The 15,642-nt window shown below is 45.7% G+C and overlaps 1 protein-coding gene across 3 annotated transcripts in view; it reads left to right on the forward strand.

Annotated features, from left to right (window-relative positions):
• Window positions 1–15,642, forward strand: part of WDFY4 (WDFY family member 4) — a 238,334-nt gene that overhangs the window by 73,270 nt on the left and 149,422 nt on the right. For 2 of the 3 annotated variants that reach the window (XM_054035179.1, XM_054035178.1), the window contains exons 16-21: window positions 1,311–1,518; window positions 1,852–1,928; window positions 2,682–2,900; window positions 7,154–7,338; window positions 10,724–10,955; window positions 13,295–13,446. In XM_054035179.1, coding sequence (XP_053891154.1) covers window positions 1,311–1,518; window positions 1,852–1,928; window positions 2,682–2,900; window positions 7,154–7,338; window positions 10,724–10,955; window positions 13,295–13,446 — 1,073 coding nt within the window. Of the gene's footprint in view, window positions 1–1,310; window positions 1,519–1,851; window positions 1,929–2,681; window positions 2,901–7,153; window positions 7,339–10,723; window positions 10,956–13,294; window positions 13,447–15,642 lie in introns of those variants that run through there. The other variant, XM_054035180.1, reaches the window with a different exon arrangement.

Consider the following 15,642-nt stretch of genomic DNA (forward strand, 5'->3'; position numbering starts at 1 on the left):
GAGAAGCCAGGCACAGCACAGATCTAGTCTCTAGAGCAGGCCACTGTCACAAACTGGTATGTTGATCAACAGCAGGAGCTGAGCCAAGAGCATTCAGAAGTCAAAGCACGAGGTCTGATAGCTTGAGCTCATGGTAGACTCTATCCCTGAGGCTGTGATAGACTCAAATCCTCACACAGAGTGGGATGCCTACCAAACACTGACTCGGGGTTTGCACTAGCACATCCAGCAGCGCTCCCCAAATGTGTGTGGCCTACGGGGCTGGGGCATTGGCATACCTGCCCTCTCCTGTGGGTCTAGAGGGAGTGCATCTATATGGAGCACTATTCACTTCGGGCAGCACTCGCCCAGCACTCCTCACCGGAACAAGACCATAATGATAGTATTTCCACCCCACACTCATGTTTTGCACATGCGTCAGTAACCCCATAAGGGGTAGGGTGGTGGAGAACCAGCCCCACAAGTCCTGCGCAGGCACAAACTCAGCTCTCACCTGCCCATTGGGTTTAGCCCTTTAGCTATTGAATGATGGAGGTGGGGAAAGGAGCCAGCAGGGTTAGGCACCTTCCCCGGGGGTGGGAGAGGGCAGGGAAGTGCACTCCTACCTGAGGAGCTATGTGGGGGAAGAAGAGCTGCTGCTCCGAGCTCTTCCCGTGGGCCTCACCTACAATTGGAGGATGCTTTTTTGTCTGAAAAGTTTTTCACTGAAAAATGCAGGTTTGGTGACACTGAAATACTTTGTGAATTTGTGCACCAAACCGTTTGTATAAAACCAAAAAAAACCCAACCCCACCACTACCAGCTTCCCACTCCCCCAATGGTAACGTTTTGATTTTTTCGGTTTGAACCAAAGTTTCTTTTCAAAATTTCCTTTAATTTTATTTTAAAGTTCAAAAATGTTCAAGAAACATTGACACTGAAACCAAAAATGTCAGTTTTGTCCAAACAAAAAATTTCGTCTGATCTGAAAGGAAACTTGTTTTGGCTTTTTTTACGATTTGCTGCAAAGTTTTAAAAAATTCATTTTCCGTTCAATATGAAAGAATGTTTTTTTTTTCTGATTTTTCGAAATTGCCGATTGACTGAGAAATGCGTCAGTCCCCCAGCTCCATTCCTATTTCCTCCCCCTCCCCACAGCACTGGAAAGGTTTCTGCAGCCCATGGAGGACTAATTGAGCAAGGAGGGAGAAGCCGTGACTAATAAGATACATGCTTTGTAGCGGCAATCAATGAAATAGGAAAGAAGCATGCTACAGAATGGAAGCAGTGACAGTGCTGTGCATTGCTAATGATGGCCATTATTGTCCTAGATTCAGGAGCAGCCATGCCGGACAATCCTGTGGTTCCTCAGCTAGCCACGCGGACCACCAGTTCCCTATGGGTGTCCAGGGGCTCTGCAATAGCTCTCCAGACATCTATGAGTCTCATCTCCATGACGTCGCCACGGAACTTCCAGCCACACAACACTTCCTTGGCACCGTCCTTCGTGGAGTTCGACATGTCTCCTGAGGGATACGGGTATTGCTGCAGTTCATGCCGCTCTTTTTATCGCTTTACAGAGCCTCCGATCTCTTATTTTGGATCAAACAAGAGAGTCATAGCAGATCCTCCTGCTCCCATAATTCCCCTCCGTGCAGCAGATCTAGCAACTCACACAGCCTGCCCACAGCCTCCTAGTAATGGCAAAGAGAGTCTGCCATGCTCTTACCCTCATCATCAGCCTAGACCCACTGAGGGGCCAAGGCTGCAGGATTGTAGTCAGTGGGAGGTTGGTGTGTAGAAGGAGCACAGAGCCAGGTCCTTCATGGCTCGCCAAGACAGGCTTGAATTTCTGCTTTCTTTGTTTTGCAGCTGTTTGTTCCTTCCCACACTCTCCACTGTGATGGGCCCCAATGTGGAACACTCCATCTCAGGAGGGATCGGAATGGGTAGGTACCTGCTGGTTCACCTGGAGCCTTCTGAGAAAGATGAGCATAGCCCTCCTGCTCTCAGGCATCCTGCGGTATCCAGAGATGGTCGCATACAAGACCACTGCTTCAATACCCTCCCGACTTTTGCCTCAGATCCAGCTCTGAGGTATAGAGCTCTCTTTGCGTCAGGCCATGCTGCAACATCTGCTCTGACTGTTAGGAGTAAAGGGGTGACTTTAAGGCAGGGCAGAGACCAGGAAAACACCCTAACAGGTGAGATCCATTAGACTGTGGGATAATCCCCTAGAGGAAGGGACGGAAGGTGCATCACTTGAAACATTTAAAACTAGACTGACCTCTAGGATTCTCTAAACTCTGGGGAAGCTCGGTTCCAATTCCAGATCTGGACTCCCCCACAGGAAGCACATCTCTAAGTGTCTCTCTCCTCAGTGAGTGGCCTGGTAACCCCATTTCTCATCAGATAATCCTGGGCCACACACATCCTGTCTGGCACCATAATAAGAGAGGCAGTGCTGTCTAGTGGGGGGCGGGGGGACTTGGAATTAAAGCTCCTGGATTCCACAGTTGCTGCTTCCACTTACATGCTGGGGGACTTCGGAGAAGTCATTTGACTGCTCTGTGCCTCACAGGGTACTAGATTAATATTTGAAAAGCACTCTGAGATCCTCAGGTGAAAGGGACAGAGCCCTGTTGTCAGGGACCGAGCAGGGGAGCCTGCTTCCTCACACTCATTTTGTTTCCTACCCACAGGTGCCAGACTGTTCCCACCCTCGGGCGGCCTGACTGTCTCCTCCTGGTTCCTGGTCAGCAGGTTCTGCTCTACCCGCGATGCCCACCCCTTGCGCTTCCTCACCGTGGTGCGGCACATGTCGAGGATGGAGCAGGAGTTTGTCTGCTTTGCTGTCAGCTTCTCCCCCACAGACCACTCCTTGGTCATCTCTACAGAGGAAGTGGAGTTCCAACCACTGGGTAAGGCTTTCCACAGCCAGCCGCTGGGCACTGCAAGGCCAGGGCCTCAGTCATTCGGGAGGACTAGAGATTTAAAGGGTAATCTCCACTTTCCTTTTAAAAAGGAATTCTAGACCTCTGCCCTGGAAAGAGCCTTGGGAAACAGAAACAGCTATCAGCTAATCACTGGGGTTGAAAGGGACAAGGAGTGGAAGGGTGGGGGACAAAAGATCCCTCCCCCCTCTTATCTGTATCTATTTATCTCTGAATGCCATACTGCCACTGATCACTGCAGCATCTGACGCCTATATTCCCAAAGAGACTTGGGCATTATGATGCTGGGTGTCACAAGGCTTAACTTTTTGGCGCCTAGAAAATCCTGCAAAGCCTGAGTGAGGCACCTCTGCTCTCTAGACAGTAAATGGGGAGAGACAGCCCACTTAGACAGCGATTCACAAAACCCAGTGCACTAGGCAGCTCCTTGCCTAAGCCAGCCAATGGGAGAGGCCAACGAAAGGTGAGCCTGTGGGGATAGGCGCCTACATCTGTGCTGCAGGGTGGCAGCTAGCTCTGCTTGTGATCCACAATGCAGGAACCTTCTTTGGAGTTAGGCATCTTAGGAGTTCTGTAAAGGAAGCTGGGGGTGGGGGAGCGCTGCGGTGGGTGAGGGAGGACGACCTCCCTCATCTCTTTTATGGTTATGGTTGGGGTACTCACCTGGGATGTGGGATTCCCCTCATTCAAGTCCCCCACCCCCCCAGTGAGGAGAAAGATCCCTGTGCAAATCCTGTCCTCACCACTGTGCCATGGGATATTGTGATGTGGGGTCTCTCAGTCTCTCCCACTGAAGCTGTTCCATTGTGGATACAAGTTACAAGGGAGGTCCTCCTCCCCTCCCCGATCTGGGAGGTGACCTCTGAGCATGCCCACCAGCCTGGACCCCGCACACGGGTTAGGCAGCTGAATGCCTGTTTTCCCCTGCTTTGGGAATTGCTCTGGGGCTTAGGCAGGAGATGGGCGCCTAGGAGCCTAGAAGGAGGAAGCAGCACATAGGCCAGAGGCAGAAATGGGCACAAAGTTCAACAGGAGTTTTGTGAATTGCAGTGGAACCTAAAACGTAGGTGCCGAAATGCTTTTTGAACCTAGCCCTGTGTTCCTTCTACATACAATCAACAGCACTAGGTGGCCAAGTGAGAATTCCCTGGGGCGGGGGAGCTGCCGGTGTGTCTGGCCACTGTGCCAGCACCAGTCCAGTTTTAGGGGGTGGGAGAGGGCCATGGCCAGAGTGCATCTGATCCCTTGGGCAGTGCTGCTGGCTGGGATATGTAATGTGAGCCAAGTAAGCTTGAGGCATGTCTGAAAGAATCATCTCACTGACCCTCCCCCATATCCTCAGGCCAGACCTCTGTAGAGTGGTACAAAACAATTTGCTTCAGAGAGTCCCACGGTATTTGGAGTTCATTGCTGTACAACACTGTCAGCAGCTTGTGAAGCAAACACCAAAATGCATCATCTGGTGTGAGTCAGTGTGATCCTGGATCCTAGCAGGGCAGAGGTGGTGGTCTAGATTCTCCGTCCTGCTGAATTTGTGCTTCTTGCAGCAAAGACAAGGAGCTGCTACATCTCCCTGCTTCTCAGGGTGGATCTGTGCCAGTGTCAGTGTGGGTTAGAGCAGCCCCCAGGCTGCTCTGTTATATCCCAGACAACAACCAATCATATGTATTCTGGCATTCTCCTTTCCCAACCCCTCTATCGGGATTAGATTGGGGCTGGCTCAGTGGCCAGGCACACGAGATCTGTACCAGCTGGGAGTTCCCCCACCAGTGGAATTCTTATCTGGTCAGCTCTAATTGGCAAGAGTAGTAGAAAGGGTCTGGAACTCACCCAAGAATTAATATCGGTTCTATTTATTACTCCACTTCTATTTTTTGCACCTGATTTTCAGTGCTCTACTTAGGACAGTATAGTTTATTGCAATTAGCAGAATTTTGTACTGCTTGGAATGAAAGTGGAGTGAAATTGATGCAGATTTCATTGCAAATTAAACAGATACATTGTGCATTGAGTGCTCTTTTATTCTTCTTTTTAATTACATTTCTGATTCCTTTCCCCAACCCTCAAGAGAATCAGTGAACATGTGTGAAAGATCCCGTCTCCTACTTCCATTATACAGTGTGTGAATAGCATTGTGTTATCCCAGGTGGGATCTGCAAACCTGACATCAGAAACAGAGGCCATCTGGCTGTATTTAAGCAATCATTTGATTTGTCTTACTTAAAGCTGAGCAGATTTTTTTTTTTTCAGTTTGGCCACTGAACAGGAAAAAAAATCAGTTCATTTTGAAACAAAATGGATTTTGTTGGTTTTTTTTCTCGACATAATGAAAAACTGAAAATTTTGTCCAGGTTGAATGAAACGTTTTGAACATCTATTTGAAGCAACATTTTCAAAATGAAGTGTCTAACGGATTCATTTAGAAAATGACAAAGAAAACCGTTTAGGTGTTTTTCAGAAAAATTATTCTCATTTGTATTTGTCCGAAACTATTCATCAAATTCAACCTTTATTCACAAATGAGTTTGTTCGCCCAAAACTTTATTTCTGGTACATTTACTATTTAGCCAAAACATTTCACCCACCTCTAGTCTTAGTAAGAGTTGGTAATGGCTTATAAGTACATGTTGAGCCCCTACAGAAGTGGTTATGTCAGGCTGTGGGGCAATGCATTGAAACGTATTGGAATATGACGTAAGTTCCCTTCAGTGTTTGGTAGAAGGTGTTATGGAGTTGCTCGTATGTTGCTGTATTACTGTGACTGGACTACGAAGTCCCAGTTGTTGAGAAATACCTAGAGTGATGCGTCATTCTAGGTTACTTCTAAAGAACAGAAATTCTGTAGTCCAGTCGTATATGTATGTTACTGTTTGGCTGTGTAAGAGCTAGTATTATTACTATGTCTGCCCTAGTCACAGTATTAGATAATAAAGATCCCCTTGTTGCTGTACCCTGGCACCTGCACGAACATCTAATGTGTATCTTCCCCACAAGAAGGGGAGTCTTCTCCAACAAGGATGGTTTCTTAGGTATGTAAAATGACCACCCTTTTGCCATTAGTGTTCTGCTGTTCGAGGAGACGATGCTAAATTAATGTGCTAAATTGTGCCAGGTTCCCAGAAGTCTTTGGGAACAGTGCAGCTTATAAATTAATGCCTGTTATTATTCTCACTGATAATGACATGAGGGACGTGCGCAGATTTGGAGCATAGAGGGGACTGAGATGGCAGTGAGCACCCCCTGATCTCCTGGCTTCCAAAGCAAACAGCTAGTTGGCTTCCCGGATTTTTGAATGGCTATTCTGAGTTTTTCATTTATCCATTTCTTCTTATCCAGTGATCAGAGCTGTGCTTGGTAATTCAAACATGATCCTGATTAATCCATGGGAGAAGGGGGCTGGGACTGAGAGTGGGGTGTACTGTGCAGCTGGGATTTTCAAAGAAGTCTAATGGAGTTAGGTGCCTGATTCCCATTGAGCTGCGTGCCCAGCACCCTTAGGCACCTTTGAAAACACCAGCTTACCTGTCTCCGTAATGCAGTCACCACATACAAAGGATCTGAACATGTCCAGCCTCTAAGAGATCCTTTTCATAGAAGCTCAATCAATGAGGACTTGAGGATTTGTCTTGTTTAGAATTGGTTTCATTTTACAGCACCCAGGATGTTGAAAAAAAACCATCATTCTTGAGAGCTGGCGGTATTTGGGAGCGCAGCTCCAGCACACACCATGTGAATCTCGTGGGTGAATACCCACTTCGTCAGACGCAGTGGGTATTCACCCATGAAAGCTTATGCTCCAATACATCTGTTAGTCTTTAAGGTGCCACAGGACTCTTTGTTGCTTTTTACAGATCCAGAATAACACGGTTACCCCTCTGATACATGTGAATCTCGAGGCTTAGGGAAACCTTAAGTCCTAATAAAAGGACTCCAGCAGTTTAGGGCATTTTTATTGCTCCCTCCCATCACTGCTTTCCAGGAGCTCCGCAGTCCTACCCCTGGCTCTGCCATTGACTGACTCTGTGATCTTGGGCAAGTCACTTCACCTCTTAGTGCCTCAGTTTCCCAGTCAGTATGTTAATATTAGTTGCATTGCAATACTGCCCAGAGGTCCCCATCAGGATTGAGGCTGTATTTTGCTGGGCCTTGTGAAAACACACAGTAAAAGACAGCCTCTGCTCTGTTTGCCTGCCGCTTAAGTGCTTGTTTTTCCTGTGCAGACATCATGGAACCTGAAGTGGAGGTCCCAAATCACTCCTCAGCCCCAACTCAGATTGAGTTCAGCTGCACCCAACAACTAGCCACGGGGCAGTGGCATCACCTCACAGTGACGGTTGCTAAGGAAACGAAAAGGAACTGCATTGTTTCGGCGTATATCAACGGACAGATACTTGGCTCCGCTAAGGTAAAGGCTCTCTTGATAAAACCGTGCTTGGCAGCCGGTCATTTGCATTTCTTGGGTCAGTTTCTTCCTGTCTTGTTAATCCCACAGCTGGGAGACCTCAAAGAGCAATGCTGTCCGTGTGCGTTGGAGCACGTGATGCTCAGGCTGGCACCGGAAATCACACGAATCCTTAGAGATTGAGGCTCAGATTTTCAAAAGTGACCAGTGATTATGGGGGCCCAACCTGAGACACCTTAAAAGGGCCATTCTTAGGAATGCTGAGAACCTGCCCTTTGAAATTCAGGACCCTTTTGAGGCATCTCAAGTTGGGGATTCAAAGGCTTTAGGCCTGTATTTTCAACAGGGAATAGTCATTTCGGATGCTTCAATGTTGGGATTGCAGAGGCCTGGGTAGCAGTGCAGAGACACTGATCCTGTGTGTGACTGCCCAGCCTTCCACAATAATGCTAAGACTGATGGGATTTCCCCCTACATCTCAGACATCTATGGGTTTGGTGTGTCCCACTGCTTCCCTGCCCTGCCTGCTGCATCCAATGGAACACTCTGAATTTCACATCCCACAGGTGGTCATTCCCTGCATACTAGCCAATCTGCTCCCAGCTCTAGTGTCAAACAGTCTGTGAACTAGATCTTCTCCTCAAATAATAGACTCAGTTTATTTCCAAGAGCTATGTTCACGTGGGTTAATATGAAATAAGAAAGATGGCTCAAAATGGGGGGAAAGAGGATTGCAAAACGTGATTTTTTTTTTTTTGCAAGTCTTGCAAAATTTAGCTGTTTTTTAATAAAGCCCCAGCTCCTGGAGTCATGTCATTTCACAAGAGTCTCAACTTTCATTACAAAAAATAGTTTCTTCACCTTTTGGGTGTGGGGAAAAGCTTGAACTCAGTGCACCCTGAAGGCTCAGAAACAAGAAGGCAAATAAAAAGAACCACCAATTTATTAATTTATTTTATTTTTTATTTTATTTTATTTTAAATCTCAAAAATTTTAAGTCAATCTCAGGATAGTTGAAGACTTGCTTGTGATTCTTTTTAAACACTTGTGGTTGGCCATACTGAAACTGTCGTCCAATTCTAGGCAGTCCCTAGATCCCTTCCCCTCTCCACTGTCATTCATTTATAGCAACCTTGGTCTCTCCCTTCTGACTCCTCTATTCTGATGTATGCAAAGCTCGCTTGTGTGTTATACTTTCCCTGTAAAAGCAATCTGTTTCATTCCCAATATTCTCTTTCCCATACTTGAGAAAAATTATGTCTCCACAGCATCTTGTGGGACCTATATCCATTCTGAGAATGAAAACTTAATTTAATTTGCCTTCTTTTAAATGAGACTGGAAGTCATGGATAAAACCAGGCTTGAGCATCATAACGGATTAAAGGATTCACAGCAAATGTGTTTATCATAAGTCAAAATAAAAATAAAACAAGGCTTTAGTAAATAAGAGATGAGCCCAGATTCCGTGTCTTGAGGAAATGAGGTGATGCTTTTTTCGTGATATGGAAAGTGAAGAGGAAATCAGGCAACAAATAAAAATTACACAGAGGTCATTAATATCTAGGGCCAGGATTTTAGTGTCATGGGAATTGCAGACAGGATCAGACCTGAGAGCAATCTGATCCAGTCTCCTACTGTACCCAGCATCAAATGCTTCAGAGGAAAGGATAAGGATCCTGCAGTAGCAGATTTGGGATGATGTGGCCCCATAAAGGTCATATCCCTACCCTAATAGAGGCTGCATTAAGCTCTGAAAACTATTTGCGATTACAACTGAACATTTTTCAAAAATAGGCAGGTGCCTACGTCCATATTTCAGCACTTAAGTGGCCAGATTTTCCAAAATGCTGATCTCCCATTGAAGTAAACTGGAGCTGCTGAGTGATCTGCACTTTGGGGAAAATGGCTTGTTTAGGTGCCTGGTGTAGATGTAGGTACCTAGCCTTTAGGCTCCTATTGTTGAAACTTGTCTCCTAGGTCATTCTGGACGTGCGGTAGCCTCTCTATAGTTATGGTTGCTACACAGTTTCCATTACAAACCTGATTCTGGATCCTTCTTTAAAATCTACCCCCTCAAAAAAAGAACATTGGCCTCAAGGAAGTTTAAGTCTGGGATCAAGGCAGAGGATTTTTCTACTACATTTGAAATGAACTGGATGGGTGTTCTTTAAGAAAGACACCTTGAGCAGTGCAAGTCCCGATGGTACTTTTGAAAGTGATTTAGAAGTATAAATCACTATGATGCTTTTGAAAATCTCAGCTCTAAAAATAATTATTATTTAAGTTGTTAGTTATAGTTGAGCCTGGGGAGGGACTAACCAAGAACAGGGCCCTGCTGTGCTAGGTGCTGTACGCATACAGAGTAGTACATAATCCCTGCCCAGGAGATTTTACATTTTAGACGATCTAGATCTTAGTCTAGATTTTACAATCTAGAGGAGCACAATAGAGTTGCTCCTCAGAGTCCAAAAAGGCATCTTAACTTTTTTGCTGCGTTGGGGTTGACTAGCCTTCCTCAGAGCCCAGCTGCAATGTTGACTAGATTACGATCAAAGCTGAAAATTGACTAGTTATTAAATGCTAGGCCCTGATCCTGTAACTTGATCTACCCCTGGCAAATAGCCCTATTGAAGTTGATGGGGTGCAGTTGCAGGGGTCTGCCCAAATGGAAGAAGTTGCAGGATTGGGGCTTTAAATAGTCATGTAAAGTGACAGCTGATTCTTGGAGGAAAACACCAGGATTTCCAAAGTTGCTTAAGGAGTTAGGAACCCAAAACTCATGATTGAACATCCCTGTTACAACTATAGTAATTGCTGACATGGAAATGAAGCATCAGGGAAGTATTTAATGTAGATTTTGCTTCTTTGCTGCTCTTTAGCAGCTGAGAACAAAGAGGTGATTTAGCAGCCCCATGGGAATCAGAAGGTCTTCACAGATCACTGGCAAGTGCTCTGTAGGTCACTGATAGCACACAGAGCACACTTCGGAGACTATTGATCCCGCTGGGGGTCTACTTGTTATCTTGTTCCAGGAAGGAGAGACCAAATGTATCAGGTGACCAGGTTACAAAAGCCTAGTTTAAGTGTTGAAAAGAATGGGCCAAATTGATCCCTAGTGGAAACAGCTCAAGTCAGTGTGATTGCACCAGGAACGAATTTAGTCTGATGTAGTTACATGATCTCTGAGCGAAACAGCGTGATCCCTTGTGTTAATGTCAGTCCTTATGTAACTGGGATTTTCACCAACTAAGGACCTGATCCTGTGACATCACATGCAGAGCAACTGTGACTCCCCTTGACTTCAGTGGGGATGAGGACAGACAGTATCTTGCTGGGCAGAGGCCCTACAGCTCCGCAGATACACAAGTGAATTCTTTCTCTGGTGCAGATGCAGTACATACAGCCCTTACCCGGGAGCAGTATTTCCATGGAACCATCATCCTTCGTTGACATCTATGGCTACATAGCTACCCCCCGCATTTGGAAACAGAAGTCCTCCTTGGCTTGGCGCCTGGGCCCGACATACTTGTTTGAAGAGTCGATCTCTGGGGAAACTGTGGAGGTGATTAACAAGCTTGGGCCCCGGTACTTCAGTAACTTCCAGGCAGTGCAGCTTCCAGGTACGCGGGGACTCGGACGTGCCACACCGGGCATCTGCCATGGTTTATTATTATCATCCATTATTAACATTCCCGGTGTGCCTAGAGGCCTCCAACAAGATGGGTCCCCATTGTGCTGGACACTGGGTGTACGTGTAGTAAGGCCTTACGATCTAAATAGACAGGACAGACAAGAGTGAGAGGAATGAAGTATAATTATCCCCATTTTACAGGGCAAACTGAGGCACAGAGCTAGGCCACCTAGTGGGGTTTTCAAAAGTGTCAGAATTCCTATCTGCATCTTCAGACACCTAAATACTTTTCAAAATCTGGCTTTAAGTGACTCGCCCAGGGCATCTGTGACAGAGTCAAGAATTAATTAAGATTGATCGATCTGTCATGCTTCTATGGCCCCCATCACCATAGTATCTGGGCGCTTCACAATTGTCAGTGTATTTCTCCTCAGAACCCCTCCCCCCACACCCGCTGGGTAGGTCAGTGCTTCTATCCTCATGTGATCCGTGGGAACTGAAGCCGAGAGAGACTAAGGCTATGTCTACACTGTCAGCGGCATGTTAAGTACAGACACTACACGTCCCCTAACATGGGTATAAATCGCAGCATAGATGGTGAGGCACTGCTTAGGCGAGAAGAGTACAAAGACACCAGACACCATGTATACCCTGCATGACTCTCTACACGCCCCAGACGTGCCTCCCCCATTTACATGGCTGTTTTTAACAGTATAGAGTCCTGCTGCCCCCCTGTTGCCAGAGCCTTTCACTGCCCCTCCCTCTGCTGCTGGAGCCTTTCACTGCTCCATGGAGCTATATGCACAGTGTGGAAGCAGCCTGCTTTTCACTGGGGCGTGTACCTTACACACTGCTGCAAGAGCAGACCAGGCCTAAGTGACTTGGCCAGGTTTACACGGGATTTTTGTGGTGGAGCCGGAATTGAATGCCGATCTCCCCCAGCCCAGACTAGAGCTCTAACTCCTGAGTTCCAGCTCAGTGACTTGACTACAGGACCAACCCTCTTCATTTTCTATGGGCATTTTGTTATTTATGGAGACTCCAGTTTGGGTGAAGCAGATATTAAGGAAGAACCTTTGTAACTGGGATGTGCAGTGCTAGACAAAAACATAGCAGAAAAGGAAACAGCAATCTCCTTAGCTGCACAGGCCCTCAGAGGAGAGTGGTGCAACACAGTGGGGGAGAGAGCGGGAGGCAGGGAGCATGAAGTTGCATTCAATTTAATGAAGAAGCTTTTTAACTAAAGTATACTGTTAGCTTCAATTATTAAACAGGCAGACAGAGCATCTCCAGTACATTTTAGTTATTGATTGCTGCTTGTTCAACTGCTGAGTGTATCCACCTCTGCATTAGGAAGTTAGTGGGCTGGGGATGTCTTCTCCCACTTTAAAAGAGTGGAACAAACCCATCTGCTGAAGCTGCAGCCTAAAGCAAAGGGTACAGGCGGGGTGAAATTTTTCATCAAAACTAGTTTTCAATGGAAAATTGAGGGTTTTTTTACAACAAAATGTTTTCCATGTAAAATGTCTGCTTTCTAGGGAAAACTTGGATTTTTTTTTTGTCAAAAAATTGAATGCCTGAAAATCAAAATATTTCAGCCAAAAGCCAAAATATTTTGATTCTGCAGCAGTGCCTTATGGGAGTTGTTGTTTGGGAGTCTCGTGCTCCCATTCTCCTCTATAGACTGGGATCCCCAGCCAGACTTCATTTCCCATGAGTCTCCATGGCCACGTGACTGCCATGATGCACCACCTCCTCTCTCCAAGAGGGGGGAGACAGTTGTGCAACAAGTGAGGTGTAATCAGATCTGGGAACCCAGTGACCTGACTCAGTTTCCCAGCACAGGGCTTGGGAATTACTTGGAGAACAGGGTATAATTGCTATGGGGTAAACCATTCCCCAGCTCTCAGCAGGTGGATGTGGAAAGTCCTTCATGGAGTGGTTCCACTGCCCAGCCTCTTTACTTGGACCATGTGGAGAAGCAAGGATTTATCCTATGAGAATAATTATATAGCGACAGATACCTCCTTAATGAAACCTGCACTGTGTGTCATGCTCTCAACTCTTGGGTTCATGGAGATGCTGGTGGTAAGATCTACAAAGAGCAGTTTCCAGGGGAGAAAGCTGCAGCTCCTACTGGTGCCCATGCTGGCAAGCGCCAGCCTTTGTTCTGCAAAGATGTAGGTCCAGTTGTGGTTCTGGTTAGATCAAAGCGGAGCCCTTTCTAAACACCCCCTTCTCCCTCACATTTTATCCACTTACCTATTTTAGTCTCATGTGCCGAGAATGTGAAATTGCTCACGTGTTTAAAAGTCTCTCTTGTTTTAGCTAATGATGACTCCAAAGAGCCTCAGCTCACAGCCTTGATTGCAGAGGAGAGAATTTCATTTGGGATCAACGCCATTTGCTCAACCACCACCACCATCCAAGACATAAAGAGCTGCTACAACGAAGTGGACGGTCGGCTGATCGCCAAAGAGGTCACAGGCTCTCTTCCTTTGCTTTCAGACAGGCACCTTTGCATTCAGATTTTCTTGGAGCAAAGTCTCTGGTTTTGTTATAACTTCCTCGCTCTGGTGCTTTCCCTGAATTCCTGGATCTGAGTCTCCTCACATATACACCAAATTTACATTAATATAAATCCATTCATTTCAGCGGAATTACTCCTGATTTGCACTGAAGGAAGTGGGAGGAGATTCAAACCAATTTGCATTACAGGAGGAAACTTGTCTTCTTAAACACTATGTGCACCAAAGGCTGCTATGTAATTGACAACTAGAGCTGAGCGAACAATTGATTTTGGGGTTTGATGGTCAAACCGAAAAATAAAAAAACCCTCTTTTATTTCAAATGGAAACGGAATTGTTTCCTGTTGTTCTTGATTAAACGAAAAACAAACAAACAAACAAAAAGTTGGCCAGGTCAAATGAAATGCTTCAAATGTCTATTTGAAATAATATTTTCAAATCATGGTTGACATTTTAAAAGGACATTTTCTAAGTAAAATGTCGTTATGTGTCAAAAATAGCACGACAAAATAAAAGGTTGAAATGGTTTGTTTAAAAACTGCAAAAAAACCCCATTTTGACCTTTTTTTTGAAAAGTCATATTCTTTTCAGCTGAAACGATTTACTAAATTGGACCCCAAGTAGTTTTGGAGCCCTGAGAAATGCATTTTTGGCAAAATTTCTGTTTGCCGAAAAAAATTCATCCAGGTCTATTAATAGATTCCAAGGCTAAAAAGGATCATCTTGTGATAATCTAATCTGACCTCGTGTATAACAGGCCAGAGATCTTCCCCCCAAATAATTCCTAGAGCAGATCAATATTAAAAAATGTTATCTAAAAACCAAAAAACTGGAGTTGTCACCTTTGTGCATTTGTCCAATAAACCAAATATTAGTATCATAAAAACACCGGGAGCACAAAAATCACCATAATGTATCAAGGCTATGGTACATCTAATCCAGTACCCTATATCGGACAGCGATAGCACCACATGCGTCAGAGGAAGGTGCAAAATTTTCATAAAACAAAATTATGGAATAACCTGCCCATAGGAGACTTTTTTTTTCTTGATCTCAGTCAATTAGTGGTTGGTTTATGGCCTGGGGGTTACGTCATATGACTGTAATTTTTAAATGATTTAAGGTCTGTTGTTACAAATCTTTGATCCATTAACTGTCACATGGTAGCATTCTCTTTTAGTATCTCATTGAGTGCTCACTTATTAAATTTTTTATCAACAAGAAAATTCCTGGACAAAAATTTGTTTTTGTTAAAACTGGAGTTGAAATTGAGTGTATATCGCTAACTTAGGGGTTAAAAGCTTTACAGGTATTTTGTAATTATCCCCAAGTGAAGTGTTACAAACTCACATGGTTCAGGATACAAGTTACTCTTAAAAGAAATGCAGACATGGCAAAGTAAGGGATGCACAGTTAAAGCTCTCTAACAACCTTAACTTTGCTCTGGAGTGATGCCAGGAGCAGAAAACTCTTGATTGGCTCATGCCTCTGCATCTGAGACACCTGACCATCCCAACATCCAGCCACAGTCTAGCCCCCAGGGGGGTCCAATGAGAGGTAGTGAAGTGCAGATACTACGGTATTTCTTCAGTGACAGTCTTCAAGCCCCTCACCCACAGGCATCAGGTGGGGTATTATCTGCAGTATCCTACACAGGGGAGCCAGATGGCAGCAGACTCTGCATGTGTACACACCCTTTACCACCACCAGTGCCTGCAGAAATGGGTACAGAGCCGAACCATTGCATGCATAGGGGGTTAGATGTGGTGGTGTCTTCCGCCAGGAGAACCTCTTTGTTCCAAAGGCAAGGGAAAGGGAAGTGGTGGAGACTCCAGGAAATGGTGGAGAAGGATGTGCTGCATCACATCCGTGAGCCACTATGAGTGCAGTGAATTGTGAGGAAGCTGCAGCCCACGGCAGCAGTGTGGGAGTAGTGGACTAACCTCCCCGGGGACTCCTGTAGCTCTACAGATATGCTAAGTTCTTCAGGATTTCCCTCATCCTCAGCCCAATGTGCACAGGGCTTCTCACCCCACAGGCTCTCCTTAGCCTCCCACATCCTATAGGTCTATGGTTCTTAGGTAGCTTCCCTGAGTGCACATCCCTTCTCTGTTAGTCCAGACTCCTCCTCCCACTCCCAGATTTTGC

This window comes from Malaclemys terrapin, chromosome 7 (assembly GCF_027887155.1).
Source record: "Malaclemys terrapin pileata isolate rMalTer1 chromosome 7, rMalTer1.hap1, whole genome shotgun sequence".
Classification (NCBI taxonomy): Eukaryota; Metazoa; Chordata; order Testudines; family Emydidae; genus Malaclemys; species Malaclemys terrapin.